General features: G+C 47.5%; 1 protein-coding gene and 2 pseudogenes across 1 annotated transcript; 1 reads left to right on the top strand and 2 right to left on the bottom strand.

The window, feature by feature from the left end:
- Positions 1 to 97: 97 nt before the first annotated feature.
- LOC149749740 (2'-5'-oligoadenylate synthase-like protein 2) lies at positions 98 to 21,185 on the top strand. Its single transcript, XM_089908504.1, has 2 exons — positions 98 to 2,835; positions 17,442 to 21,185. Exons 1-2 carry the CDS (start codon positions 2,741 to 2,743, stop codon positions 17,635 to 17,637), a joined length of 291 nt encoding a protein of 96 aa, XP_089764630.1. The 5' UTR covers positions 98 to 2,740; the 3' UTR covers positions 17,638 to 21,185.
- Positions 6,673 to 8,474, bottom strand: LOC149749741 (putative POM121-like protein 1; annotated as a pseudogene).
- LOC149749742 (U2 spliceosomal RNA) lies at positions 6,965 to 7,070 on the bottom strand (annotated as a pseudogene).
- Positions 21,186 to 27,677: the final 6,492 nt, after the last annotated feature.

Below are 27,677 nucleotides of genomic sequence, written 5' to 3'. Positions count from 1 at the left end.
GAGCTTGTGCAGCGTCTGGCAGCTTAAATGAGACACGAGGCCAAGGAAGGAGGGCCGCCTCTCTGCTCCGCCTCCGCTCCTGAGTCAGGTAGTGAGTGCCGGTTACTTCCTGTCGGAGCTGTACATATTTAGCATAATTTTAGATATATGTCTTACTTTTAACAGTGAAAGGCTGTTACATCAAACAAAATTGATCTCCTCTTTATTTTTTTAAACATTTCTATGTAAAATAACACACAAGTATAGAAAGCACCCTCCGCAAAGGGAGGGCTCAGTGAATTACAATGGGCGCTGCACTCTGGGGAGCAGTAGTTCTTCCCTCTGTAAAAGCCCAGATGCTTCAGAGAAGCTCCTCTCAGCTTCCTTACTCTGGCCCCACCTCCACAGCGGAAATCCCAAAGGGACTGGATTCTCCCAGCCCTCCAGCACCCTCCACTACTTTCTCATTGTGCTGCCACACTCATTTTGAGTTATTTGTGTGTAAATCACTGCACTTGGAATATACATGGAGTAACTGACTTCATTCTTATAACCGAATAAGTTAGCACTTATTCTTCGACAGGGGGCGGCCAGAGTGCTGGGGACGTCCTGTATATTGAACTGGGTGTTGGTAACAGATGTGTTTATATTTACAAGAAACCATAAAGCTCTATGCTTAAGATCTGTGCCCTGTACAATACACCAAGTAAACTTCAATTAGAAAGAGATGCCAAAAAAATTTCCCCACAAAACAAACTTCAGGGCCAGGTGGCTTCCTCTGATTTCTACCAAACATTTAAGACAGAAACGATGCCCGTCTCCTACACACTCTTCCAGAGAACAGATACAGAGGGAACACACCCACACTGCTTTCATCGGACCAGGAGAATACTGATGTCATACCAGCAGTAGATATTACAGGACAGGAGAAATTCCAGGCTAAACACTTCTGAATGTCGATGTCAAAATCCAAAAGCAAATATTAGCAGTCTAAACCTAGAGGTTTTCAGAAAGGAAGGAAACTGGGATTTCGTGGCGGTATTTCCAGTGGTTGATGTGGACAGGATCACTGGGTGTTTGGGCGCTGCCTGGGAACGTGGAGAGAAGGGACAATGCCATCGGGTTAGTGGAATGAACATTTGGTGACAGAGATTAGGAGGGCCTGGGTCATCCTCAGAGACAGTCCTGGGATGGGGTCTCTAGGCTGTGGCTATGGAGGGGTCCCTCTAGAAGGGCATGGGCCTCTCTCCTGTGCCACTGCAGGGCCTAGGGATGGATGAGGAGTTTGTAGGGGCTGGATTTTGATGAGGAAGGATGAGCAGGGAAGGTGCGCCCTCAGAGCCAGTGCGGCCACGGCCCCTCCCCAGCCAGGCCGTAGCCCAGGCTACTCAGACAGTTGCTCACATCAATAGGCGACAGTGGGGCACGCCAGCTTCACCCACTAAACCACCAAGCACAGCCCAGCAGGCCACTGTCCTGATTAATCAGCACTAACTGTGCATCCAGGGCTGGTTGTTGAAGACCAAGCTAATTTGTTAGAGACGTGCCATGTGGGCAACTGGCTTGGAGAGACCAGGGCTCTGAGCCACGTGGAGACAAGCCGACCACTGGTCAGACCACCAGGAGGCTCACCCAGTGTGTGAGGACGCTGAGGGAGGAGGGACGTAGATGGGACCCCCTGATCCTTCAAGGGACCTTCTTTCAGGGATATTTAAGAGCTGTGGGGTCAGGGATCAACATGTAAGGGAGGCAGTGGGTCAGGCTTGGGCCCTCCTGTTGGCTCAGACCCTTCCTGTCCTTGGAGCAACCATGGGGCAGGCAGGAGGCTTGGGGGGATGGAGGGAGGGGAGCCCTGGGCTCAGGAGTCCAGAGCACCATCTAGAGGATTCAGGGGTTCAGGGATTTCTGTCCCAGGGAACCAACTACATTCCTGTCCCACATCCATCTGTCATCAGCTTTGCGACTCCGGGAAAGTCACTTAAAATCTCAACATTTTAGTGCCATGTACCATAAAATATGGTTCACAGCACCTGCCATGAGTTCCCCACGGGGCTGATGTGGGGATCACAGGAGATGATGACAGATATTCTTCACAAGCTCTAAAGCATCACACCCATAACCTTCCCCACTCCCCTGCCCTGTGGCATCCAGGTCCCCTCTCTGGAGGCAGCACTACCACATTTCTTGCTTATTCTTCCAGACATTTAATATTTGAACACTTAGGTAGCACTTATGAAGTAAGCATCATTTTTCATCAGGGTCTACCTGATTTGCTGTATTAAGCTTCATCATGTAATACTAATAAGTGGACCCTATTAACATTTCCACTATCACAGAACAAGGAACTGAGGACAGAGGGTCTGCATAACTTTCCCAGGTTCATGTGGCTTCTGGTATGATTTGAATCCAGACCATCAGGCACCAGCTCCCACTCTGTCGGTCACTGTGCTGTGCTCCCTTTCTATATTATCTCACTAAATAAAGTCATGTCCCGTGCAGTCAGCCTGCTGGCTATTTTAAGTGCACACCACATTGCAACACCCTCTTCTCAGCCCAGCTTCGATTCACGTGACTCCCCTAGACTCCCCTAGGAGGCTGGTGAACAAAGAGAACAGACGTGTGACCTGGGAATGAATTGACACCTCTGCATGGTCTTCTCCCAGCAACATATCAATAGTTCTCTCAGTTTTTGTTGTGTTTTCCAGGATCATGACTCGGGTACCAAGAAGAAAAGGAAGATTATAAAGGAATCAAACACAGGATGCACAAGAATATCATCTGTGATCAAGATAATCTGCTGGCCATCCGCAGCGGTGGTTCAGGCACATCAGAATCAGCATCTGGCCAAACAACAGGGTAGGGACCCAAATAGCACCCCCACTGACCACTCCATTGAAGGTACTGTGGAACTAATACCAGCAAGTAGATTCAGGAGCAATGGCTGTAGTTTGTACAGCAGAGCCTGGATCTGGCTGAGGGAGGATTGGGCAGGGAAGGTGCCCACTCAGAGCCCGTGCAGCCACTGCCCGCTCTTAGCCAGGCCTTAGTCCAAGCTGCTCAGACGATTGGTCAGTTTCTAGTCAGTGAGACCCTGGGGGCCTGTAACCTTCATGTGTTAAGCCACCAAAACACGAGCCCAGTAGACCCTGTTCCCAGCTAATGAATATTAACTGCTCATCATCCGGGTTTGATCAGTTGAAGATGATGCTAATTCTCTGTGCAACTGTCATGTGGGCAGTTGGTTTGGAATGTCCTGGGTTTTGAGTCAGTTAGGGAGTCAAGTAGACTACTGGTCATTCAGGGTGGTCACCTGACCACCAGGAAGTCTCACTGCAAATCAGCTGCTAGAATCAAGTGCTGAGGGGGAAGGGAGGGGAGATGCACACATATTTGGATACCCTGGTCCATCAGGGGGTCTGCATTTGGGGGAAAGACACTGTATTTGGGGTCAGGGATTGAAACGTAGAGCCAGGAGGTGGGTCCAGGTTTGAGCCATTCTCTTGGGCCAGGCACCTCCTCCGAGTACCAGCTGTCTCCCTGCAGCATTCTTGGGGCAGGAGGATGTGGGAAAGGGAGTGAGGAGAGCTCTTGGTTTGTGTATCCAGGGTATGATCTCATGTCCATGTGTTCCGGAATCTCTGTCCCTCCCCTGCCTCAGACCCATCACTCATCAGTGTTGTGACGCTAGACAAGTTACTCAATCTGCCTAAATTTCAGTGCCCTGAACCATAAAATATGGGTCACAGCCCCTACTCTGCCCACCCCACAGTGCATCACAAGAAATAATATTCTTTCCATGAGCTCTAAAACTTCTTACTCGTGTCATCAATGTGAAAAAGTAGGCTCTATCCTCCTATTTGTAGCCTCCTAGGTGCCCTTTCTGGAGACAACCTACTTATTCTTCCAGGCATTTAATACTTGAACATTTATGTAGGTAGCACTTATGAAGTACCCATCATTTTTCTTCAGGCTTTGTATTTACTAATTTTTAGCCTCAGAACATAATACGAATAAGCAGGTCCTACTAATATTTCCATATCCCTGGCCAGGGAACTGAGAAACAGAAGAGCTAAGTAACTAACCTTCCCAGGTACACATGGCGTTCGAATAGGATTTGATTTCAGGCCATCAGGCACCAGCACCCATACTCTCCCTCATTGTGTTGTGCTGACTTTGTACTTGTCTCATGTAAATAAAGTTATTTTCCCCATGTGATCAGCCTGTTGGGTATTTTAAGTGCACGCTAAAATGCAAGGTCCATCTTCATAAGCCCTACTTTGATTCAGAGGACTCCCCGGGCAGCTAGTAATAAGGAGCTCTGAAGTTTCACCTGTGAATAAGACTTTTGCCAGGAAGATGTCAACACCTCTCACTATTGTGAATGTATTTCCTAGGAGCTTGTTTCAGGAATATGAAGAGAAAAAGACAAGGATTCAAACCAAGGATACCATATGGGGATTGATCCTCCGTGAAGAAAATATACTGGCTGGCCCTCACCGTCATTCAACAGCTCAAAATGAACATCTAGTCCCAAAGGGTTGAGCCTCAAATATCATCCCATACAAGCCACTCCATTGAAGTCACTGTGAGAATTCCATCCTGAAACTGATCAAGAGTAATGACTATAAAAAGGTTGTCATATTATCTTTTGATTGAGATATAATTCACATTTTTTTTAACTGTGTGATTCAGCTGCTTTTAGTGTACTCAGGTTTTGCAATCAACATCTCTAATTCCAGTACATTTTCATCATCCCCAAGAGAAACCTCATACCTAGTATCAGTCATTCTCATTCTGTCCACCCCTTTCACCCCAGCCCTGGGTCTTTCTGTCTCTATTGATTTTCCTATGCTGGACCTTTCATATGAATAGAACCACACAATGTGCGGACTTCTGTGTCTGACTTTTGCAGTAAGCAAAATGTATTCAAGGTGCATCCAGGTTGTAGCATGTATCTGTCCTTCACCCTTTTAATGGCTGAATAATATTCATTGTATGGATATAACACATTTTATTTTTCCATTCCTCAGTTGGCGAATAGTTGGGTTGTTTCCACTCTTTGGCCATTATGAATAATGATACGACAATATAACACTCATGTACAAGTTTTTGTGTGAACGTATGTTTTTTATTTCTCCTGGACATATACCTGAGAGTGGAGTTCCTGGGCCATATTGTATCTCTGTGTTGAACTTTTTGAGGAACGGCCAAACTATTTTCTTTTTCGTATTTGCACCAGCAATGATTGAAAGTGCTTGTTTTTAAAAAAATTATATGGCACAATAGTGGGTATGAAGTGGTGTCTCACTGTGGTTTCAGTTTGCATAATTTTGACTTATAATTTTGCACATGTTTTCATGTGCTTATTGGCAATTTGTGTCTTCTTTGGAGCAGTATCTGTGCAGGTTCTTTTTCTCGTTTTTAAAATTTGGTTATTTGACATTTTATTGTTGAGTTGCCAGTGTTCTTTACATATTCTGAATACTAGGCTTTATCAGATATATGACTTGCAAACATTTTCCTTCATTCTGAAGGTTGTATTATGTCTTTCTTGATGGTGTTCTTTGAAACACAAAGGATTTTAATTTTGATAAAGTCCAATTTCTTTTTCCTTTTGTTGTCTGTGCCTTTGCTATCATATTTAAGAGTTCATTGCCAAATCCAAGACTATGAAGATTTATCCCTTTTTTTCTTCAGAAATTTGTATAGTTTAGCTCTTATATTTAACTCTTTGATCCATTTTAAATTCAAAGTCTATTTTGTCTGATATTGGTATAGACACTCCTGCTCTCTTGGTTACTATTTGAGTTTTCTCGCTGAGTTTGGAATTCCCTTTTCTATCCTTTAACTTTCAACCTGCTTGAGTCTTTTGATCTCAAGTAAGTCTCTTGTAGACAGCATATAGTTGGATCATATGTTTTTACCTATTCCGCCAATCTCTGTATTTTGATTGGAGAGTTTAATGCATTTACATTTAAAGTAATTGCTGACAAAAAAAAGACTTATTTCTGCTATTGTGCTGTTTCTTTTCCATCTGCCCAAAGCTTTTTTGCCCCTCATTTCCTGCATTCCTCTCTTTCGTTGTGTGTGTTTAGCTGATTTCTTACAATACAATATTTAAATTACTTTCTCACTTCCTTTTGGGAATATTCTATAGCTCTTTTCTTTGTGTTTACCATGGGGATTACCTTTAACATCCTAAAATTAAAACACTCTAATTTGAACTTATACCAGGTTAAACTCAACAACATCCAAGTTCTTGAAGCTAAAAGAGCATCCTACTATCTCAATGCAAAAGACCTTCTCCAAGACACACTGCAGTTTCTGCCTGGCTGGGACATTGCCCCAGAGTGCGGTTAAGTTGAAGGAGTCGAAGGAGGCATACATTTCCATCCTCTGGATCACTGCTCACCAAAAAATACATAATGCCAGGCACATATGTAGTTTTGAATTTTCTAATGAACACACCAGGAAAATAAAAATGGTGGAGTCAATGTAAATAATAGATTTTTAATTCAGTATCTGCAAAGTGTTCGAATGTTTACATGTGGCACGAGAACTGTGGTCATATTACGAGGGCTTGAGAGCCGCATGGAGCAAGATAGAAGACAAACAGCATGCACTTGAAACTCTAAGAAGTGAACGCTAACAGGCAGATGGGGCCTGGAAGTCCAAAGTTGAATAACAGCCCGTAACAGGGTGATTATGGTGGGTTTTTTTCCTGCCTCTGTCTCCCAGCTTACGCAAGGCACGCAAAGTCCAGCAACAGCTGAAAGTTAAAACCATGGGATCAACCTTTTATTTCTAGCCAGACAGGTGAGAAAGTGGGGGGCTTGGATGTTGAGGAGTGAGGGGGTCATCCCCATTGGTCTTTTTCTCCCCAGTTACCACATCTCCCCTGCAACCTCAGTGATGGCAGAGGCCTTCACTGAGAAGTGGCCTGTGTCTCTGGACAAAGGAACAGGTTAAGAGACTCCTATTGTTTGAAGAGTGTGGGGGCATGCCCGTTATTTTCCTTTCTTTTCTCTTGCTATTTAAATTGACAAGAACAGATACTACACTTGATCTTAGCCAAAAGCCTGAGATGAAATAGACAAAATAAACTTTAAGCTAAAATTACTGTCAAGTATAAATTTTACTAATATAGTAATGCCAAAGGACCAAAGAGCAGGGCAGTGGCTTTATTGAGAACCCAGGATTTCCGAGTGTCCACCGTGCTCAGTCACTTTTAAATCATCAGCACAGCCCTATAATTCAGAGATTTAGGTGAAGTGACTTGCCCACGGTCACACAGCTAAGTGAGAGTCTTCTGGGACCAAGAGTAACTTTTGCAAAGGCGTCTCTTGCTATACTTAATCACTGCCACCATCTGACACTCACATTCTTTCTTTTTATACTATTCTGTTTCCTTGGGTCAAAGAATCCGACGCCTGAATTAAGGTTAAATAGGAGTTAGTGGCAGATCAAAAGCCAAAATCGCTTCAAGATATTCTTTTCATTCCCCCAAGTAATGCCTTTAGTCACAAAAATATAGAACAACATAGACAATTACAAGTCAAGTGACCTTAGTGTTCACAGGCAAGCACTAATACATTTTAATGTACCATGATCATATTAAAATAGAAATAACTATGAAACATTTTCTGCGGAGAAGCAGCCCCTGCGGCAGGCAGCAGAAAGGGACAGGAAGGCTGCATGGCGCCCAGGTCCCCAATGGCCTAGGTCTCACCCTGCAGCGCACTGTTGATGTGCCGGAACGCTGCTTCCTTCTCGGAGTCTAGGTCTTCAGTGGCGACAGGGAAACCCAGCTCAGGGCCTGGGGGCAGCCTCAGAGGCTCCCCTCGCCGGTGCGGCAGCAGAGGAATCCTGCGTTTTCGGGGCCTGGGACTGTCAGATGTGCGGGAGCCCTTCCTCCAGGGCCCTTTCTGCCCTCTTGCTGCCTCTGCATCTTTGTCAGGCTGGCTTTTCCTCCGGGAAACCACCGGAGCTGCAGAGGGCGACGGAGGGCCCTCCTCGCTCCCTTTCTTTGCAGACTTCTGGGGCAGCCCTTGCGGTATGGCGGGACCCCTCCTTCTCTTCACTGGCGGGAAACCTCGGGTGGAGCTATATGAGCTCGTGATGGCGTTTCTTTGGGGGCAGGAGCTCATACAAGTGGTCTACAGTTTCCTGGTGGATCTGTCTTCTGCCCACTTGGCGTGGAGGTCTCTCTGCAGAGGTCCAGGCCTGGGCACGAAGAAAGAGCCTCCCAGGGGCCTAAATGCAGATCGTGCGCCCCCGGTGTCATCGGGGCCGCTTCTCTGGTCTTCGTTCCTCCCTGTGACTGTGGGGACTTCCTCCTGCTTGGCCATCCCTTGCCCGCTCTCTCCCAGGGCCCTCAACACCGTCTTCTCGGTGCTGTAGTTCGGGACACAGCTGGGTGTCGTGGCCGGCACTGGCTGCCCCCGCGCCACACTGACAGTGACTGTGTCCACTGCGGACACTGAGCTGCGGGACATCGTGGAGGTGCGAGCACCCATCACTGCCTTCTTCCGATGGCCTCGCCTGCAGATGGAGATAAGGACCCCCAGAAAGGAGCGCAGGGTCTGCGGGATGGTAGAATGTGGCCTCAGAGACTCTGTGGCAAAGCGCAGATGCAGAGTCACTGGACACTTGTGGGCTGGCCTGCGAGTGGGTAGCCGGCCATAGACAGCTGGGTGACCCGGGCCGGCCACGGTAAGTTGGTGGGCGTGGGGAGCGGGCCGGGGGCAGATGAACCCTCCTGGCAGGTGCTGATCCCCCAGTGCCCGGGGCGGGGGTGAGGGGCAGGGCCTACCTAAGTAACTGCCCCTAGAGAACTTGGGTGAGGTCGGTCCTTGGATAGAGAGCTGGGCTCCGAGCACTCTCCTTCAGCTGCCAACTCGGCCAAAATCGGAGTGCGCTCTCTTTGGCCTGTTGCTGGGATGCAGCTCTGGAACCTGTGAGCGAACAATGGGCGTGCGTTGGCGGGGCGCAAAAGTTTAGGGAGGGGTGGCGCATGCGCAGAGTACACGTCAGGCCCTGGGGCGCACAGGTGAGGATGCGCGCCCCTGGACCGTCTAGCGCTTCTGAATCTCCCCGGGGGTCTGAGGGCTGGAGGTGTTTGCCTTGAGGGTGATGAGCTTCTTGGCAGGGCAGCTGCCCCTTCTCCCCCGGCCGGCTCTAACTGTACAGGATGGGTCCCCGGCCACCAGAGCAGGAAAGCTGGAGAGCAGGGTACCTGGCTCAGCAGCCGCCGCCCGAGGTGGCAGATTTGGCGTCAGCGCCTGTGCGTCCACCTGCCCTCCCACCTGGTAACATTGGAGGAGAGAGCCACTAAGAACAGAAGTGCAAAAAAAAGAAAAAAAACGCAGAAGTGCCCAAGCCAACCGGATCCTGCTGGGGTGACAACTGAAGGGGCAGGCAGGGCGGGCTGGGAGGGACATATATACCAGGTCCAAACCCAGAAAGATCTGAAATGCACGAGTCAGAATGAAAGTCCAGAATCATCCTTGGGCTTTGGGCTGAGCTGGAAGTATAGCCAAACTCTTCAAGGTCTCCAGCTCCACCTGCAGTTTCTGCCTGGCTGGGACATTGCCCCAGAGTGGGGTTAAGTTGAAGGAGTCGAAGGAGGCATACATTTCCATCCTCTGGATCACTGCTCACCAAAAAATACATAATGCCAGGCACATATGTAATTTTGAATTTTCTAATGAACACACCAGGAAAATAAAAATGGTGGAGTCAATGTAAATAATAGATTTTTAATTCAGTATCTGCAAAGTGTTCGAATGTTTACATGTGGCACGAGAACTGTGGTCATATTACGAGGGCTTGAGAGCCGCATGGAGCAAGATAGAGGACAAACAGCATGCACTTGAAACTCTAAGAAGTGAACGCTAACAGGCAGATGGGGCCTGGAAGTCCAAAGTTGAATAACAGCCCGTAACAGGGTGATTATGGTGGGTTTTTTTCCTGCCTCTGTCTCCCAGCTTACGCAAGGCACGCAAAGTCCAGCAACAGCTGAAAGTTAAAACCATGGGATCAACCTTTTATTTCTAGCCAGACAAGTGAGAAAGTGGGGGGCTTGGATGTTGAGGAGTGAGGGGGGTCATCCCCATTGGTCTTTTTCTCCCCAGTTACCACATCTCCCCTGCAACCTCAGTGATGGCAGAGGCCTTCACTGAGAAATGGCCTGTGTCTCTGGACAAAGGAACAGGTTAAGAGGCTCCTATTGTCTGAAGAGTGTGGGGGCATGCCATTATTTTCCTTTCTTTTCTCTTGCTATTTCACCTGAAAGGTCAACCTGGTCATAGGGAACTGCATGACAGCATGGCGGCTTAAACACTTTAAGGAACATGTAGGAGGGGCCCCTGAAGCCTGAGAATGTGGGTAGAATTCCAAAGAGGAGAGAGCTATAGGAGGAGATTATTTAGGTCTGTGTACGAGCCCACATAAGTCCTGGGATCCCCCTGAGCCTCATGCACAGACAGAGCCAACGAGGCAGAATAGAGGCTTGCGGAAGTGAACTACAGTATAAACTGCCACTCAATTCCGAGATTAACCCCTGAGTGGTACGTGCACCATGTGGACACAAACAGCACAGCAGTGTCCTGAAAACTGCACCAAGACTGGAACAACTCAGAAGACAAGGCACAATACCTGTTTGACCATAGGTTCATGAATTGCTTAATAAAAACCACAGAAAAAGGAAAAGTATCAATCTCCCGAGGATTTTAATAGGAACCAGAGTCTCGAAACATAATAGGCAAACTTTCCAGGATACCACCCAAAATCACACAACGGAGCATACAAAGAACTAGGAAAATGTGACAAATTCTCAAGAGAAAAATGCAATCAACAGACCCAGCCCTGAAATAACCCACATGGAGGAATTAGCAGACAAAGCATCCATTACAACCATGCTCCATGAGTTAAAGGTAAATCCTCTTGAAATTAATGGAAAGAAGTTCTTCACTGAGAAGTACAAACTATGAAAAAGAAGCAAATGGAAAGTTTAGAACTTAACATGCAATATCCAAAAGCAAACATTCACTGGATGGGCTGAATAACAGAACAGAGAAAACAGAGGAAAGATTCAGAAAACTTATGGATCAATAGAAATGGCACAATCTGAAAAACAAAGAGGATACATGACTGAACAAAAATTAAGTCTCAGAGACATGTGAAACAATATTGCAAGTTCTACCTTTTGTGCCGTTGGAGGGTCTGAAGGAAAGGTGCAGAAGAAAATATATGAGGAAAAGAATAGTTGAAAACGGCACTGATTTCGAGACACAGACCTAAGCTCAGAAAGCCTCACCCTGACACACAATCTGATAAAAAAGCCAAGGTGAAGAATAATCTTGAAAGCAGTCAAGGAAACCGACCTGTTATACATCACAGAATGTCAACTTGAAGGACTGTGATTTCTCATCAGAAAACAGAGACCAGAAAAGAATGGAATAACATCTTTAAAGTATTAAAGGAAAAGACCAAACCAGGATATGATATCCTTAAAGCAAGGATATCCTTAAAGACTGAAAGCCAAACAAAAGCCAAAATGAAGTCTGATGGAGATGAGAGAAAACTAAGAGAATTCATCACCAGACAATTTGCTATAAAAACATTACATGAAAGGAACTTCTTCAGGCTGAAGTGAAATGACACAAGAAAGAAGTAAGCTTGCAACTTCAGGAACAAAGGAAGGGCAACAAAAATGGCAAGTATCTGGAAAAATTATCCTCTTACATTATTTTATATATGTATGACTTTTTTTTTTTTTTGGCCACGCCTGCGTGGCCTGCGGGATCTTAGTTCCCCTACCAGGGACTGAAGCCGGGGCCCCAGCAGTGAAAGTGTTGAGTCCTAACCACTGGACCGCCAGGGAGTTCCCTGTATATGTATGAAAAAAGGATACCACAGTCTCAGAGGGTGGCGTTGAAGTCATATAAAGGTGACACATATGACAGCTATAACAAAGAGTGGAAGGTAAAAGAATCTATATGGATGTAAGCCTTCTGAATTTTATTTAATTGGTAAAATATTAACTCTAGACTGTGAAACAATACGTATACATAGTGTTATTCCAAGAACAATTAAAAAATGACAAACTCAAGAAAATTGGATAACCTCAATAGTCCTATATTTAGGAATTGTGGACAAGATAGCTAAAACATTCACATTTGTGTTTTGTGAAAAGTTTTTCTCTTGGTTAACTGCCTAGGAGTGGGTTTTTGGGTCATATGGTAAGTATGGCCCTCTCAGCCAGCCCTGGCCACCACTTCAGGTGTCACCCCAGCAGGATCTGGATGGTGTGGGCACTTCCGTTCTTAGCGGCTCTCCCCTCCAGTGGCGCCAGGGGAACGCAGAGGCGCTGCTGCCAAAGCTGCCGCCTCTTGTGGGAGCTGCACAGCCAGCAACCTTGCTCCACGTTGCTGGGCGGGGATCCCGTCCAGTACAGTTAGTTACCCCGACAGCACTGGGGCGCGGCCAGGGGAGAAGGGCCAGCTGTCCTGCCAAGAAGCTCATCACCCTCAAGGCAAACACCTCCAGCCCTCAGACCCCTGGGGAGATTCAGAAGCGCTAGACGGTCCAGGGGCGCGCATCCTCACCTGTGCGCCCCAGGGCCTGACGTGTACTCTGCGCATGCGCCACCCCTCCCTAAATTGTTGCGCCCCACCAACGCACGCCCATTGTTCGCTCACAGGTTTCAGAGTATAAAAAGGCAACAGGCCAAAGAGAGCGCACTCCACTTTTGGCCGAGTTGGCAGCTGAAGGAGAGTGCTCAGAGCCCAGCTCTGTATCCACGGACCGACCTCACCTAAGTTCTCTAGGAGCAGTTACTTAGGTAGGCCCTGCCCCTCACCCCCGCCCCGGGCACTGGGGGACCAGCACCTGCCAGGAGGGCTCGGCTGCCCCCAGCCCGCTCCCCGCGCCCACCGACTTCCCGTGGCCGGCCCGGGCCACCCAGCTGTCTATGGCCGGCTATCCACTCGCAGGCCAGCCCACAAGTGTCCAGTGACTCTGCATCTGCGCTTTGCCACAGAGTCTCTGAGACCCCATTCTACCATCCCGCAGACGCTGCACTCCTTATGGGGATCCTTATCTCCATCTTCAGGCGAGGCCATCGGAAGAAGGCAGTGATGGGTGCTCGCACCTCCACGACGTCCCGCAGCTCAGCGTCCGCAGTGGACACAGTCACTGCCAGTGTGGCGCAGGGGCAGCCAGTGCCGGCCATGACACCCAGCTGTGTCCCGAACTACAGCACCGAGAAGACGGTGTTGAGGGCCCTGGGAGAGAGGGGGCAAGGGATGGCCAAGCAGGAGGAAGTCCCCACAGTCACAGTGAGGAACGATGACCAGAGAAGCGGCCCCAATGACACCGGGGACGCACGATCTGCATTTAGGCCCCTGGGGGGCTCTTTCTTCGTGCCCAGGTCTGGACCTCTGCAGAGAGACCTCCACGCCAAGTGGGCAGAGGACAGATCCGCCAGGAAACAGCAGACCTCTTGTATGAGCTCCTGCCCCCAAAGAAACGCCATCACGAGCTCATATAGCTCCACCCGAGGTTTCCTGCCAGTGGAAAGAAGGAGGGGTCCCGCTATACCGCAAGGGCTGCCCCAGAAGTCTACAAAGACAGGGGGCGAGGAGGGCCCTCCATCGCCCTCTGCAGCTCCGGTGGTTTCCCGGAGGAAAAGCCAGCCTGACAAAAATGCAGAGACAGCAAGAGGGCAGAAAGGACCCTGGAGGAAGGGCTCCCGCACATCTGACAGTCCCAGGCCCCGAAAACGCAGGATTCCTCTGCTGCCGCACCGGCGAGGGGAGCCTCTGAGGCTGCCCCCAGCCCCTGAGCCGGGTTTCCGGGTCACCGCTGAAGACCTAGACTCAGAGAAGCAAGCAGCCTTCAGGCGCATCAACAGTGCGCTGCGGGGTGAGACCTATGCCATCGGGGACCTGGGCATTTCTCCCCAGCATAGGAAACCCATGTGTGTGGACTCTCCTGTCTTCACCCCACAGAACCTCCCTCCCGTCACCAGCCCTACTGCCCCCTCCCCAAGCCTGCCCGTTACGTGTACTGTCAGTTCCAGACCCTCACCCGGCACATCTGCGGGCCTGGCACCCCAGGCCGCTTCTGACCCTGAGGTCACCCCCATGGACACCACTCCACCCTCCCATCCTCTCCTCTTGGGGTCCGCCCCTGGCTCCAGTGGGAGCCTCTTCTCCTCGACCCAGGCCCGGCAGACGCCCCCCAGTGACAGCACATCCTCAGTCACAGTCACCACCAGCTTGCTTGCACTCAGGTCCCGCACCCAAACTCTGAGATTTCCTCTGCAGCCTGGAGCCACTACCCAGCCCATCTCTGGGGCCCCTGATTGGCAGCAGCGAGGAACCACCGCCTGTGGCAGCTCTCCCCAGCATAGGAAGCGGAAAGCTCCAGGCTTTGCCTCTGCTCCAGGCCCCGCAGCTTCGGACGGCCCCGCACAAGCATCTTCTGGGTGTTCATCATTTACAAATTCCACCGTGGGCACCCATGCCAGCACACAGCTGGGTTTTGGGAGCAGAGCGGCTGCCCGAGATCTGAGCTGCATGTTTGCAGCTCTCAGCCTTACAACAGCAACGAGGGGACCCCCGAGCACCACACACAGCAAAGGGGGCAGCGTGGGCCTGAACTCCTGGGGCCCTCCTCACCAGAGCCACCCCATGGTGACCACGGGACCCAGCCCTAAGAAGAAGCCTGGGTTTGGAGGCACTACTGCCTCCATCTTAAGTCACATCCCTGGGGGCCCTGATTGGCAGCAGCGAGGAACCACCGCCTGTGGCAGCTCTCCCCAGCATAGGAAAAGGAAAGCTTCAGCCTTTGCCTCTGCTCCAGGCCCCCCAGCTTCGGGCGGCCCCGCACAAACATCTTCTGTGGGTTCATCATCCACAAGTTCCACCGTGGGCACCCATGCCAGCACACAGCTGGGTTTTGGGAGCAGAGCAGCTGCCCGAGATCTGAGCTGCATGTTTGCAGCTCTCAGTGTTACGGGAGGGCCCATCTTAGGTCACATCCCCGTGGGCGCACCCAGGCAGGGCCCCCCTACTTCCAGCGGAGGGCGCAACCCATGCCCAGCCAAGACTGACTTTAGGGGTGTGTCGGTTCCGGCCTCTACTACTATCAGCCCCAGCTCCGCAGTGGGCACAGCAAGGTGCAGCCTTGCTCTTAGGGCCCCCTCATCACCTGCCAAGCGCTTGGCTGGACAACAAACCGCTGGGCCATCGACCAAGTCATTCTCCTCCGGGTCACGATTCATTACCTTGGGGTTTAAGAGGAGGAAGTTGGCCTGAGCCAATAATTTTGTGGCGAGGCCATCAGTGTCCACCTCCTCCCAGGCTGGGCCTCGTGTGGACCCTGTTTCGATGTGAAACTTATAATAAAGCTTTGTTCTTGTTCTTTTGCATAATCCTCACGTGTCTGTGATCTGTAGATCAAGTGGGAAAAGCACTGGCTTGTATGAGTGGTAACATGGAAAGCCAGACCTGTTTACAGTTTCCTGTGACCCTGCTCATGGGTTGTGAAGAGTAGCACAACAAGATGGCTACAAGGGCCCTATATTAAAAGTGTGTTTTGAGTTTAAACGATGCAGCCCGGAAGAAAATGGGCCCAGAGGGAGGGGTAAACAGGGAGGGTCATCCTTGTCTGTTGTAATTGCTGCTTCCCACCCACCTCTCTGGCCTGGAGGGGGCTGGGTCATCCCGAGCACACACCAGCCGCCCATACTCTACATGTTTAGTATTTTCTAATGTAGCAGTTTCTTTGACTTTTTTTGTTTTGCTTTAATAAGTCTTAGGCAAATCATTTACATGCACATCTCACGCAGAGAGTATATGTCCATACAACCTAAAGCAATCTACAGATCCAGTGCAATCCCTATCAAAATTCCAATGACATTTTTTATATAAATAGGAAGAACAATCCTAAAATTGGTATGGAACTGCAATAGACTTCAAAAGCCACAGCAATCCTGAGAAAGAAGAACAAAGCTGGAGGCAACACTTTTCCTGATTTCAAATTATACTACAAAGCTAGAGTAATCAAAATAGTATGGTACTGGCATGAAAACAGACACATACACCAATGCAACAGAATCAAGAGCCGAGAAATAAATCCACACACATACAGGCAACTAACTGACAGGGATCCAAGAATACTCAACAGGGAAAAGATAGTCTCTTCAGTAAATGGTGTTGGGAAAACTGGATATCCACATGCAAAACAAAGAAAGTGGACCCCTATCTTACACCATTTGTAGAAATTAACTTGAAATGGATTAAAGACTTAAATGTAAGACCTGAAACTGTAAAACTCCTAGAAGAGAACATAAAGAGAAAGCTCTTTAACATTGGTCTTGGTGATGATTTTTTGGGTATGACAACAAAACCACAAGCAACAAAAACAAAAAGCAACCAATGGGACTACATCAAACTAAAAAGCTCCTGCAGAGCAAAAGAAACAATCAACAAAATGAAAAGGCAACCTAGGAATGGGAAAAAATATTTGCAAACCACATGTATGATAAGAGGTTAATATCCAAAATCTATAAGGAATTCAAACAACTCCATAGCAAAAAACAAACAAACAAACAAACCAAAACAAATAACCTGATTCTAAAATTGGCAAAGCAGGGGACTTCCCTGGTGGTCCAGTGGTTAAGACTCCACACTTCCACTGCAGGGGGCATGGGTTTGATCCCTGGTCAGGGAATTAAGGCCCGCATGTCATGCAGTGTGTGTAAAAAAATAAAATAAAATAGGCAAATCAAGACTAGGAAACAACTAAGTGTCCAACAGGTGAATGGATAAAGAAAATGTGACATATAGATATAGATAGATAGATAGATAGATATAGATAGATAGATAGATAATGGAATTTTATTCAGCCACATGAAAAGAAGGAAATCTGCCATTTGTGACAACACAGATAGACCTTGAGGGCATTATGCTAAGTGCATTAAGTCAGAGGGCGAAACATAAATACTGTATGAGATCACTTATATGTGGAATCTTTAAAAGCAAAGAAGAAACAACTCACAGATACATAGAATAGACTGGTTGCCAGAGGTGGGAGGTGGGTGAAATAGCTGAAGGTGGACCAAAGGTACAAACTTCAAGTTATAAGATAAATAAGTCCTGGGGATGTCATGTATAATGTAGTGACTATAGCTAACAATATTGCTGTGTATTTGAAAGTTGCTAAGAGAGTAGATCTTAAAAGCTCTCATCACAAGAAAAAAATAATTTGTTACTGTGAGTGGTGATGTATGAAAAGCCATGGAAGAAGCTTAAATTCATATTGCTAGTTGAAAGAAACCAGTCTGAAAAGACTACACACTGGATGATTCCAACCATATGACATTCTGGGAAAGGCAAAACTATGAAAACAAGAGGACATGTGGCCCCAGTGGACACCACTGTCTCTCCTTTCAGGAGCCTCCAGGTGCTGGAGACCTTCCCCCCTGAGATCCAGGTCTTCATGAAGGACTCCAGTGGCCAGGGCAAGCCTTACACCATTGACCCTGATGACTCCATCCACGACTTGAAAGAGAAGATTGAAGAGGCTGGAGGACCTTACATGGAGGATCAGATAGTCAGGTTCCGGGGCCAGAAACTGTGGAATCAATAGCTTCTCAGACTGCACATCAAGGATTGTGACACCATCATGCTCGTTAAGAGAGGCCCCACATCCCCACGAGTGCCAAGATCAGGCTGTTCATTTTGTAGACTTCTATGGTCATGTCCCCCTAGCTCACCCCTTTCTACCCAGACCACTGTGCTCTTTCTGAAGCATAAATAGAAACAGAATCCTCCCCTGCTTAAAATTCTCCAATGGCTCCTATTACCTACAGAATCAAGTTGAAGTTCCTTTGCTTGGCATTCAGGGTTCTTGACCATTTAGCTCTTGCTGACCTCTCAGTCTCTCCTCGTCACTCTCAGAACATACCAGACGTGGCCAAACACTTGCAATTCCAGAACACTGAATGCTGGCTCACAACTCCATGACTTTGAGTCAACTTTCCTTCTCCCCCATGTTGTCACCTTTCAAAGCTCAAACCTCTAAGTTATTGATTCTCAAAAGTAAGGACCCCAGACCAGCAGAATCAACATCATCTGGAACCTCTTTGAAATAAAACTTCTCAGCAACTAGCCCAGAATTACCTGAGTTAGGTTCTCTGGTAGTGGGACTCAGCAATCTGTGTCTTAACAAGCCTTCCAAGTAATTCTGAGCAAATATGGAAGTTCCAGGGAGTTAACACCCCAGGGGGTAAGCCTTGGCGCATTGAAAGACAGCAACCAGTGAGTGCAGCGAGTGCATACTCCCCTCCTCCACCTCTCAGGTGGATAATTTTGAGGCACGTTCTGCATTGCTCCTTAGAGGGTCCCCAGTGGGATCAAAGCTCAGCTGCCCACAGTAGTGATCAATTTCATGATATTTCTTGGACTGTTTTTTCCTCCTTCTCAATCCCCCACACCTGTCCCTTGGGATCATTTCCCAAAACAAGTCTCATGCAACTCCTTGTCTCAGGCTCTGCATTTGGAGGAACACAAGCTAAGAGAAAACCCATCTTTATGTATCTTCCTCTTCCTAAAACCCAGCCCACACCCTTCCTAACTACTAGCTCTTCCCCCACCGCCATAGAAATGTGCCCAACTACGTGGCATTTCTACAAACCATAAAACCAATACACAATCGACTGCATGTTCCCTTTTTTTTTTTTTTTTTTTTTTTTTTGCGGTACGCGGACCTCTCACTGTTGTGGCCTCTCCTGTTGCAGAGCACAGGCTCCGGACGCGCAGTCTCAGCGGCCATGGCTCACGGGCCTAGCCGCTCAGCGGCGTGTAGGATCTTCCCAGACCGGGGCACGAACCCATGTCCCCTGCATCGGCAGGCGGACTCCTAAACACTGCGCCACCAGGGAAGCCCCATGTTCCCTTTTTAAATCGTTTTTTTTTTTCCTTATTTTGGCCACTCTGCAAGGCCTGCAGGTTCCTAAATACCAGACCAGGGATTGAACCCTGGTCCCTGGCAGTGAAAGCCCAGAGTCCCAACCGCTGGACTGCCAGGGAATTCCCCCTTTCGAAATCTTGAAAGCTGCTGAACTCCCAGATATCTCATGAAAATGAATAATGAAATGAATCAAAACTAATATGTAAAGTCTATTGAGCAAAGTGGTGGCTACCAGTGGGGAGAGGCAAAATAGGAGGACGGGATTAAGAGGTACAAACTACTGTGTATAAAATAGATAAGCTACAAGGACATATTGTACAGCACAGGGAATAGAGCCAATATATTATAATAACTTTAGTTTTTCAAAGGTTTATTATTTATTTAATTTATTTTTGGCTGCATTGGGTCTTAGTTGCGAGACGCAGGATCTTCACTGAGGCGTGCGGGATCTTTCATTGCAGGACGTGGGCTCTTCGTTGGGGTGTGGAGGTTTCTCTCTAGTTGTGGCCTGCATGCTTCAGGGCACATGGGCTCAGTAGTTGTGGCACGCGGGCTTAGTTGCCCTGCCGCCTGTAGGATCTTAGTTCCCCGACCAGGGATCAGACCTGTGTCCCCTGAATTGGAAGGCAGATTCTTTACCACTGGATCACCAGGGAAGTGCCTATAATAACTTCAAATGGAGTACAACCTGTAAAAATATTGAATAACTATGTTGTACACCTGAAACCGATATAGTGTTGTAAATCAATTATACTTCAAAAAAAGTTTTAAACTAAGACGTAAGGTCTGAATGTTTGAATAACGTTTGTTTGAATAACTTTTATATTGCCTTGAAGCTCATTATCTGTCATTATAAACATAGGACAAATGTTTGGAATCTCACTTTATTGTTGACTTTGGTTTGCGAAATTGCCACTGCTCTTTAAACAGTTATAATATAGGACTGTTTAAGGACCAGGCACTACCAAACTTTGAAAATATGGAGACTTTTAGAATTTATGTAATTAAAAATGTGATTCTTTCCGTTTGGGGTTAGCCAGTTGGAAAGTTTAAATTGAAACGTGTCATGATTGAGGGTTTTTTTTTTCCCCCAAATGGTATTTAAGACAACAAACACCCTCCACCCCACCACTTCCTCCAGCTAACACCTGGTCTTTCTCCTCCCTTTCACGACAAAGTTCTTGAAAGTGTTATCTACACTCCTGGTCTCCATCCTCCTCACCCAACTTACTCTTCAACCCCGCACCTAAAATCTGGCTTCTGCTCCCAGCTCTCCCTTACATTTCACCCACAATGATCACCAGTAGCCTCTTGGGTGCTTCTCAGACCTATATTCCTGAACTTATCGGAAGCATTAGGCAATGTGGACAACTTTTTTAAGCTCTCTGGCTTAAACAGCTACCCTTGTAGACCTCCCCACTTCCCACTCCTCCTTTTATCCTCCTCCCTTTGTTAACAGTACCCTCCATCCATTACCCAGGTACCCAAGCCAGAGAGCTGATAGCCATCCTGTCTTTTCCCTCACCTCCTACCTGTAGTCACCAAGTCCTGTTCACCCTCCCCCCAAGGTAGACCTAGAATCCCATCCCTTCTCCGGCCAAGTCCGGGTCACCTTCCCTCTCACCTGGATCACTGTACAGTGTCCTGACACGTTTCCCTACATATCTACCCCTGGCCCCTGCAATCCATCCTCCCCACAGAAGCAGCCAGACCAATCTTTCCAGAATGGTCATTTCACCTCTGGTCGCTCCTCTGATTTGCCACTGCCCTCAGGACAAAGTCAGCGCAGATTCACCTGATATGTGACCCAGTGGATCACTTTCTCTTTCCTAGAACAATGTTTCCACTTGGCTATCAAAACACACTGCTGATTTTTCTTCCACCTCCCTGGCTACTCCTTCGCATTCTTGTTTGCCGGATGCTTGCCTCTCCCCAATCACTTAATACTATTAAGTGTTTCAGGGCCCAGTCACTGGTCCTTTTCTTGTCTTGCTCTATACTCACTCCCTTGGTGAACCCATCCAGCCTCATGGCTTTAAATATATCTATGCTGGTAATTTGTATCTCAACCCCAGACTTCGTCCCTGAAATCCAGACTCAAATATGCAACTCCCTAGCCAACTTGGATCTCTCTCACTAGACACTCAAGTTTGCTTCCAAAGCCGAGCTCCCGACCTTCATGCCTACACTGTGCCCTGGCCCAGTCTTTCCCTTCTCAGTTAAGGACAATTCTATCCTTCCAGTGCTAAGGCCAAAAGCCTTAGAGTGGTCCTTGACTCTAATTTTTCTCTCACATCACACTCTATCCTTTAGCAAGACCTGTTTATACTCAAAATATAGCCAGTGAAATGATATGAGGTCTGGGATTCACTTCCAAATAATACAGGAGGGGAGATGTGGATGGAGATATCATTGAAACAAGATTGTCTGTAGGTTGGGACTTCCCTGGTGGTCCAGTGGTTAGGACTCTGTGCTTCTACTGCAGGGGGCATGGGTTCAATCCCTGGTTGGGGAACTAAGATCCCGCGTGCCGGGTGGCCAATAAAAATAAAAATGGGCAGAAGACCTGAATAAACATTTAAAAAACTGTCTACAGGTTGATAATTGTTGAAGATGGGGGATGGTACATGGAGGTTCATTGTATTATTCTACTTTTGTTCCTGTTTGAAATTTTCCATAATAAGAAAATTGAATCATACCACTTCTCCCTACCTTTCACTGCTACCATTCTGATCCAAGGCGCCACATCTCTTGCCTGGACTGTTGTAGTAGCTTCTTAACTGAATTCCTGCTTCTGCTCTCACCTCCACTCCCCACCCTCTGCTTTTAATCCAATCTTCCCACGAACAGCCAGTGTGATACCGTTAAAATGAAAGTCCATCCATGTCCCTCTTCTGCTTGGAACTCCCCAGTGGTTCCCCATTTCAATCAGAGTAAAAGCCAAAGTCTTAGTAGTCTTCAAGATCCTACACAATTTGCCCCCTACACTTGTACTCAAACCTCATCCCCTCCCACTCTCCCCCTTTGATCATTCCATTCCAGTCACACTGCTATTCCTCAATCCCACCAGGCATACTGCTGCCACAGGGCCTTTGCACTTGCTGTTCCTTCTCCCATTCTTCTTTAATTTTTTTAATTTATTTTATTTTTTTTTAATTTTTGGCTGAGCCGGCTCTCAGTCACGGCACACGGGATCTTTCGTTGGGGCGTGTGGACTTCTTAGTTGCCGCATACAGACTCTTAGCTGCGGCATGCGTGTGGAATTTAGTTCCCCGATCGGGGATCGAACCTGGGCCCCCTGCATTGGGAGAGTGGAATCTTACCCACTGGACCACCAGGGAAGTCCCACTTTCTCTCATTCTTCCCTCTGACATACATACCGCTCACTCTTCGCCTCCTTCATGTCTTTGCTCAAATGTCTCCTTTTCAGACCTTCCCTAGCCACCTTTCTTGAGACTGAACCCCTGAACATTGCCACTTCTCACCCCCCCCACACACGTAGTCAGTATCTTTTAACCTCTTTCCCTGCTTTATTTTCCTGATTAGCACTTATCACCGTCTTAATTATTATAATGTTACTTATTTATCCTGTTTATTATCTGTCTCCACCATTAGAGGGTTAGCTCTCTGCAGTCCGAGAATTTTGCCTATTCACTGCCGTATCCCCAGGACACCTGCCTGGCACATAGCAGGCACGCAACAAATGTTTGTTGAATGAATGAATGAATGGCATTCCGAGTTTCAATCCCTGCCCACCTGTCCAGGCACAGCTCTCACCTCTCCCCTCCCTGCCCTCCATGCCAACGTGGATCTGACAGCCGAGTCCTGGCACATACCAGGATGATTCACACTTCTCAGCCTTATCCTGTCTTGTGCCCTCTGTCTCCTGGCCGCGTTCCCAGTCTTTTAAGACTCATCTCAAGCAGGTGTTCACTGACACCACAGGTGACCCCAAAGAAACTCTTCTGCCTGAATTTCCACCAAGTTTCTGTGCCCTCTTTTCTCCTAGTACACAGGACACTGGACTCTCTGTGTCTCCTGCGTCTCCCCCACTGCTCTGGGAGCCCCTGGGGCAGGAACCACGTCTTACATTGTCTTCTTAGCACAATGTCTGGCACCCAGCCAGCACTCAATAGATGTCCAGTGAACGAATAACAATACTTGCATTTACTTAATGTTTTCTCTGCTAAATGGTCTCTTGCTTAATCCACACAACCTATGGGGTAGGTATTATTCTTAAACCCATTTTAAGGATTATTTCTGTGAGGGTCAGAGAGGTTAAGAGTCTGGCAAAGGGCAGACTGGAATTCCAGAGTTTGTTCTGCGGAACCCTAGAATTCCCACTGTTCAGCCCAACCTCCAGCGAGTGCCTGCTCTTACTGAGCCTGTTTTGGGTGACAAGGTTGTGGGGATGGGATTGGTGGATACCATCCAGCTCCCATCTCCTGGGGGAGTTGCCTTTCCCAGAGCCATCCTCAAGCCAGTTTCAGTTTCCAAGTTGTAAAAGGAAAATTAAGAGGTGAGAAATGAAACCTACAGCAGAAAGGGTGACTAAAAGCCCCGCCTGTTAATGTGGTTTCACCCAGTGTCCCTCGATACCCCAGCTGCAGTGAATGGCCTCCAGGAAGAGGATCCCCTGGTCAGCCAGACACCCCTTGTTTCCTCTGCACTCTGGTCCTTTATTCCACAGGGTGCTGGAGGTCAGCTGAGGAGGAGTCCCCTTAAAGAAGAGTGTGTGTGCCAGGAGCTGGGTAGGTGTGTGGGTATATATCTAGCCACCAGTGGTACTCTCAAGACAGAGATGGCAGTGCCCCCGAAGCTCTTTGTCACCCCAGCTTCCAGGCTGAACTCCTTCGTGGCTCACTGCCTGCATCCCAGCCAGAAGTGGAAAAAAGAGGTGTTGGAGACTGTGCAGGCTGTGGAGCAGTTCCTGAGGGAGCAGAGCTTCCAGGGGGAGCATGGGCTGGACCAGGAATCGGGGGTGCTGAAGGTGGTCAAGGTGAGACTGGTTCCCTCCATCCCCAGGCCAGGGCTGGGCAAAATGCAGCTTGTGGGTCTACATCCCTGAGGATGCTGGGACCTGTTGCCTCATTATCTCTAGCCCATGCTACTGACATCTCAAGACACTCCATCCCAATGCACTGCTGCCTTGAGCAGAGCAAGTCCAGTAAGGAAGCTAATAATAATAGTGTACATTTTTGGATGCACTAGCCTAACCCCTTAACATGTATTATGTCTAATTTGTGTACCCTGTGAGGTATGTATTATTCTTTTCCCATTTTGCAGATGAGCAGAATGGAAACTCAGTGATTTAAGATCCATAATGACCAAATGCAATGCAAGGTCTCTGATTGGATCTTGGTGTGAATGGACCATCTGTAAAATATAATTTGGGAACAGTTGCGGAAATTTCAATGTGGCCAGAATATTAAATAATATATATATATAAGGGAATTGTTTTTTTAATATTTATTTATTTTCTTGGCTGCGTCAGGTCTTAGTTGTGGCAATGCGGGATCTTTTGTTGCAGCGTGCGGGCTCGGGCTTCTCTCTAGTTGTGGCGTGCGGATTTTCTCTCCCTAGTTGTGGCGCGTGGGTTCCAGGGTGTGTGGGCTTTGTAGTTTGCGGCACACGGGCTCTCTAGTTGAGGCGTGGGAGCTCAGTAGTTGTGGCACGTGGACTTAGTTGCCCTGCAGCATGTGGGATCTTCGTTCCCTGACCAGGGATCGAACCCGAGTCCCCTGCATTGGAAGGTGGATTCTTTACCACCGGACCACCAGGGAAGCCCCAGGGAACTGTTTTATTGAGGCGTAATAGTTTTGTGGTTATGGGGGGAAATGTTCTCTTTCGTTGGACACAAATGCTAAAGTATTTAGGGACGATGGTCCTTAGCGTTTGTAATTTACTTTAAAGTGGCTTAGTTGAAGCAAATATGGCAGAGTTTAGACTTGTTGAATCTGGGCGGATGTATAAGTGTTCATTGTATTCTCTTTCTATTTTTCTGTTTAAAATTTTTGATAATGGAAATTTTTTTTTAATGGAAGCTCAGAGAGGTGAGGTCACTTGCCCAAGGTCACACAGCTAGTGGTGAAGCTGGGATTTCACCCAGGATCTATCTTACTCCACTCCAGGCTGCCCTCACTGAGCTTTTTTCCCCAAGCCCTTCCTGCAGCTGCGTCATGTCACCTGCTGTCCTAGCTGGGATCATAATGCAAGAGGGTCAAAACTAGAAAGGGGTGATGAGGAAAACAACTTTGAGGAAAACGATTTTGTTTTTCTGAGTGGCTGCCTAGGCATTTTACAGTATGGTGACCCTACTAACACCAAAAGTTCAGAGTCTGGACTTTTAGATAGGTTTAGGGTATCCCCACAGGTTCCTGCTTTGCCTTCCCTGGTGGAACCTTTTAATATAACCACTGAGTGGGCTTCCCTGGTGGTCCAGTGGTTAAGACTCTGAGCTTCCACTGCAGCGGGCATGGGTTTGACCCCTGGTCAGGGAAGTTCTGCATGCCACACTGTGTGGCCAGAAAACATAAATAAATAAAAGTTTAAAAACATTTAGAGCTAAGCGGGTATAAAATAAAATTTTTTAATGTAAATTGATACAGCCACTATGGAGAACAGTATGGAGGTTCCTTAAAAAACTACAGATAGAACTACCATACGACCCAGCAATCCCACTACTGGGCATATACCCTGAGAAAACCATAATTCAAAAAGAGTCATGTACCAAAATGTTCATTGCAGCTCTATTTACAATAGCCAAGACATGGAAGCAACCTAAGTGTCCATCAACAGATGAATGGATAAAGAAGATGTGGCACATATATACAATGGAGTATTACTCAGCCATAAAAAGAAACGAAATTGAGTTATTTGTAGTGAGGTGGATGGACCTAGAGTCTGTCATACAGTGTGAAGTAAGTCAGAAAGAGAAAAACAAATACCGTATGCTAACACATATATATGGAATCTAAGGGAAAAAAAAAGAAGGTCATGAAGAACGTAGGGGTAAGACAGGAATAAAGACACAAACCTACTAGAGAATGGACTTGAGGATATGGGGAGGGGGAAGGGTAAGCTGTGACAAAGTGAGAGAGTGGCATGGACGTATATACACTACCAAACGTAAACTAGCTAGTGGGAAGCAGCCGCATAGCACAGGGAGATCAGCTCGGGGCTTTGTGACCCTCTAGAGGGGTGGGATACGGAGGGCGGGAGGGAGACGCAAGAGAGAAGAGATATGGGAACATATGTATATGTATAACTGATTCACTTTGTTATAAAGCAGAAACTAACACACCATTGTAAAGCAATTATACTCCAATAAAGATGTTAAAAAAAAAATAACCACTTAGAGTTAAGCCTGTGAAAAGTTAGTAGCCTCTGCCCCAATCACCTTGTAAGGACTAGGTGCTTGCTACCCTGCTCTATCTCCTGCTGGCTTGTGACCTGGGGCGGAAGACTGCCCTTCCCCCGGCTCACTGTGTCCCTTTGCTTCTGGGATATATAAGTAAGAAATCATTTTTTTTTAATTAATTTTTGTTGGAGCACAGCCGCTTTACAGTGTTGCGTTAGTCTCTGCTGTACAGCAGAGTGAATCAGTTACACGTGTACGTATATCCCCTCCTTTTTAGATTTCTTTCTCATTTAGGCCACCACAGAGCATTGAGTAGAGTTCCCTGTGCTATACAGTAGGTTCTCATTAGTTATCTATTTTTGAAAGTAATAAATCTTATGACTCTACTCCCTTTGTATGGGTGTATTGAAACTGCACCTTTCCTCCAAATGACCCCGGGGGTTTCATTTCCCCACAGAGGGAGTTTGGATGCTGAGGGAGCTACCTGCCCACACTGTGTGGGCGGCTTGTGGCCCCGGCCAACGAGAAATTAACACTTTATTTGGGCTTTAAACTCTCCCCCAACCCCTGAAAATCTGGTAAGCTGTGCTGGTCCATAAGAGTGAATGCTTGTCCTTGGGTTTGAATAGGTTTGAACTGAAGCAAGTCATGAAGCCTGTTCTAGAACGCTCTTCCCTCTCTGCCTATATCTTACCACTGGAAAAGGTGGGAAGGGCAGCACAGGCACAGCCTTCAGCGGGATGTGCTCTGTGCCATTCCCAGCCCTCTCACATAGGGCAGAAACGCCCCACCCCCGCCAATTCCTGAGTTAAAGCCCTCACCTCTAATGTGACTGTATTAGGAAATAGGGTCTTTAAGGAGGTAATTAAGGTTAAATAAAGTCATAATGGTGAAGCCCTAATCAGACTGGACTCGTGTCCTTATAAGAAGATAGAGACATCAGCGGCCTCTCTCTGTCCATGCACACACACAGGTAAGACCATGTGAGGACTCAGTGAGAAGGCAGCTGCCTGCAAGCCAGGAAGAGAGGCCTCAGAAGGAAGCAACTCTGCTGGCATCTTGATTTTAGACTGCAGAATTCCAGAACTGCGAGAAAGGAAATTTCTGTTGTTTAAGCCTCCAGTCTCTAGTATTCTATTATGGCAGCCCAAACAGACTAATGCACCATTGTACGTTGGCTTTTTTCCCCAGGAGAACGGTACCTAGAACAGTAGACTGGCATCCTGGTCCCCAGGTCATTTTGGTTCAGTTAAATTCTTAAAGTAGCACTTACATCTTACCTCACACTGAAATAAATCCTTTTGTAGCACGTGAGTGGCACAGAGTGGAGCTTAAAAGATTTAGCAGGCCATCATGC

This window comes from Delphinapterus leucas, chromosome 3, assembly GCF_059928025.1.
Source record: "Delphinapterus leucas isolate spDelLeu-1000000601 "Yukka" chromosome 3, BTC_Dleu_Yukka2, whole genome shotgun sequence".
Classification (NCBI taxonomy): domain Eukaryota; kingdom Metazoa; phylum Chordata; class Mammalia; order Artiodactyla; family Monodontidae; genus Delphinapterus; species Delphinapterus leucas.
The sequence above is the reverse complement of the archived record's forward strand: the minus strand, read 5'-3'. Positions and strand labels throughout refer to the sequence as shown.

What these genes read in the sequence shown, in the direction of transcription:
- LOC149749740 (XM_089908504.1), top strand. Translation starts at nt 2,741, where the DNA reads ATGCACAAGAATATCATCTGTGATCAAGATAATCTGCTGGCCATCCGC. An exon ending in GCATCTGGCCAAACAACAGG is followed by an intron (nt 2,836 to 17,441) that starts GTAGGGACCCAA and finishes CTCTCCTTTCAG; the next exon opens with GAGCCTCCAGGTGCTGGAGA.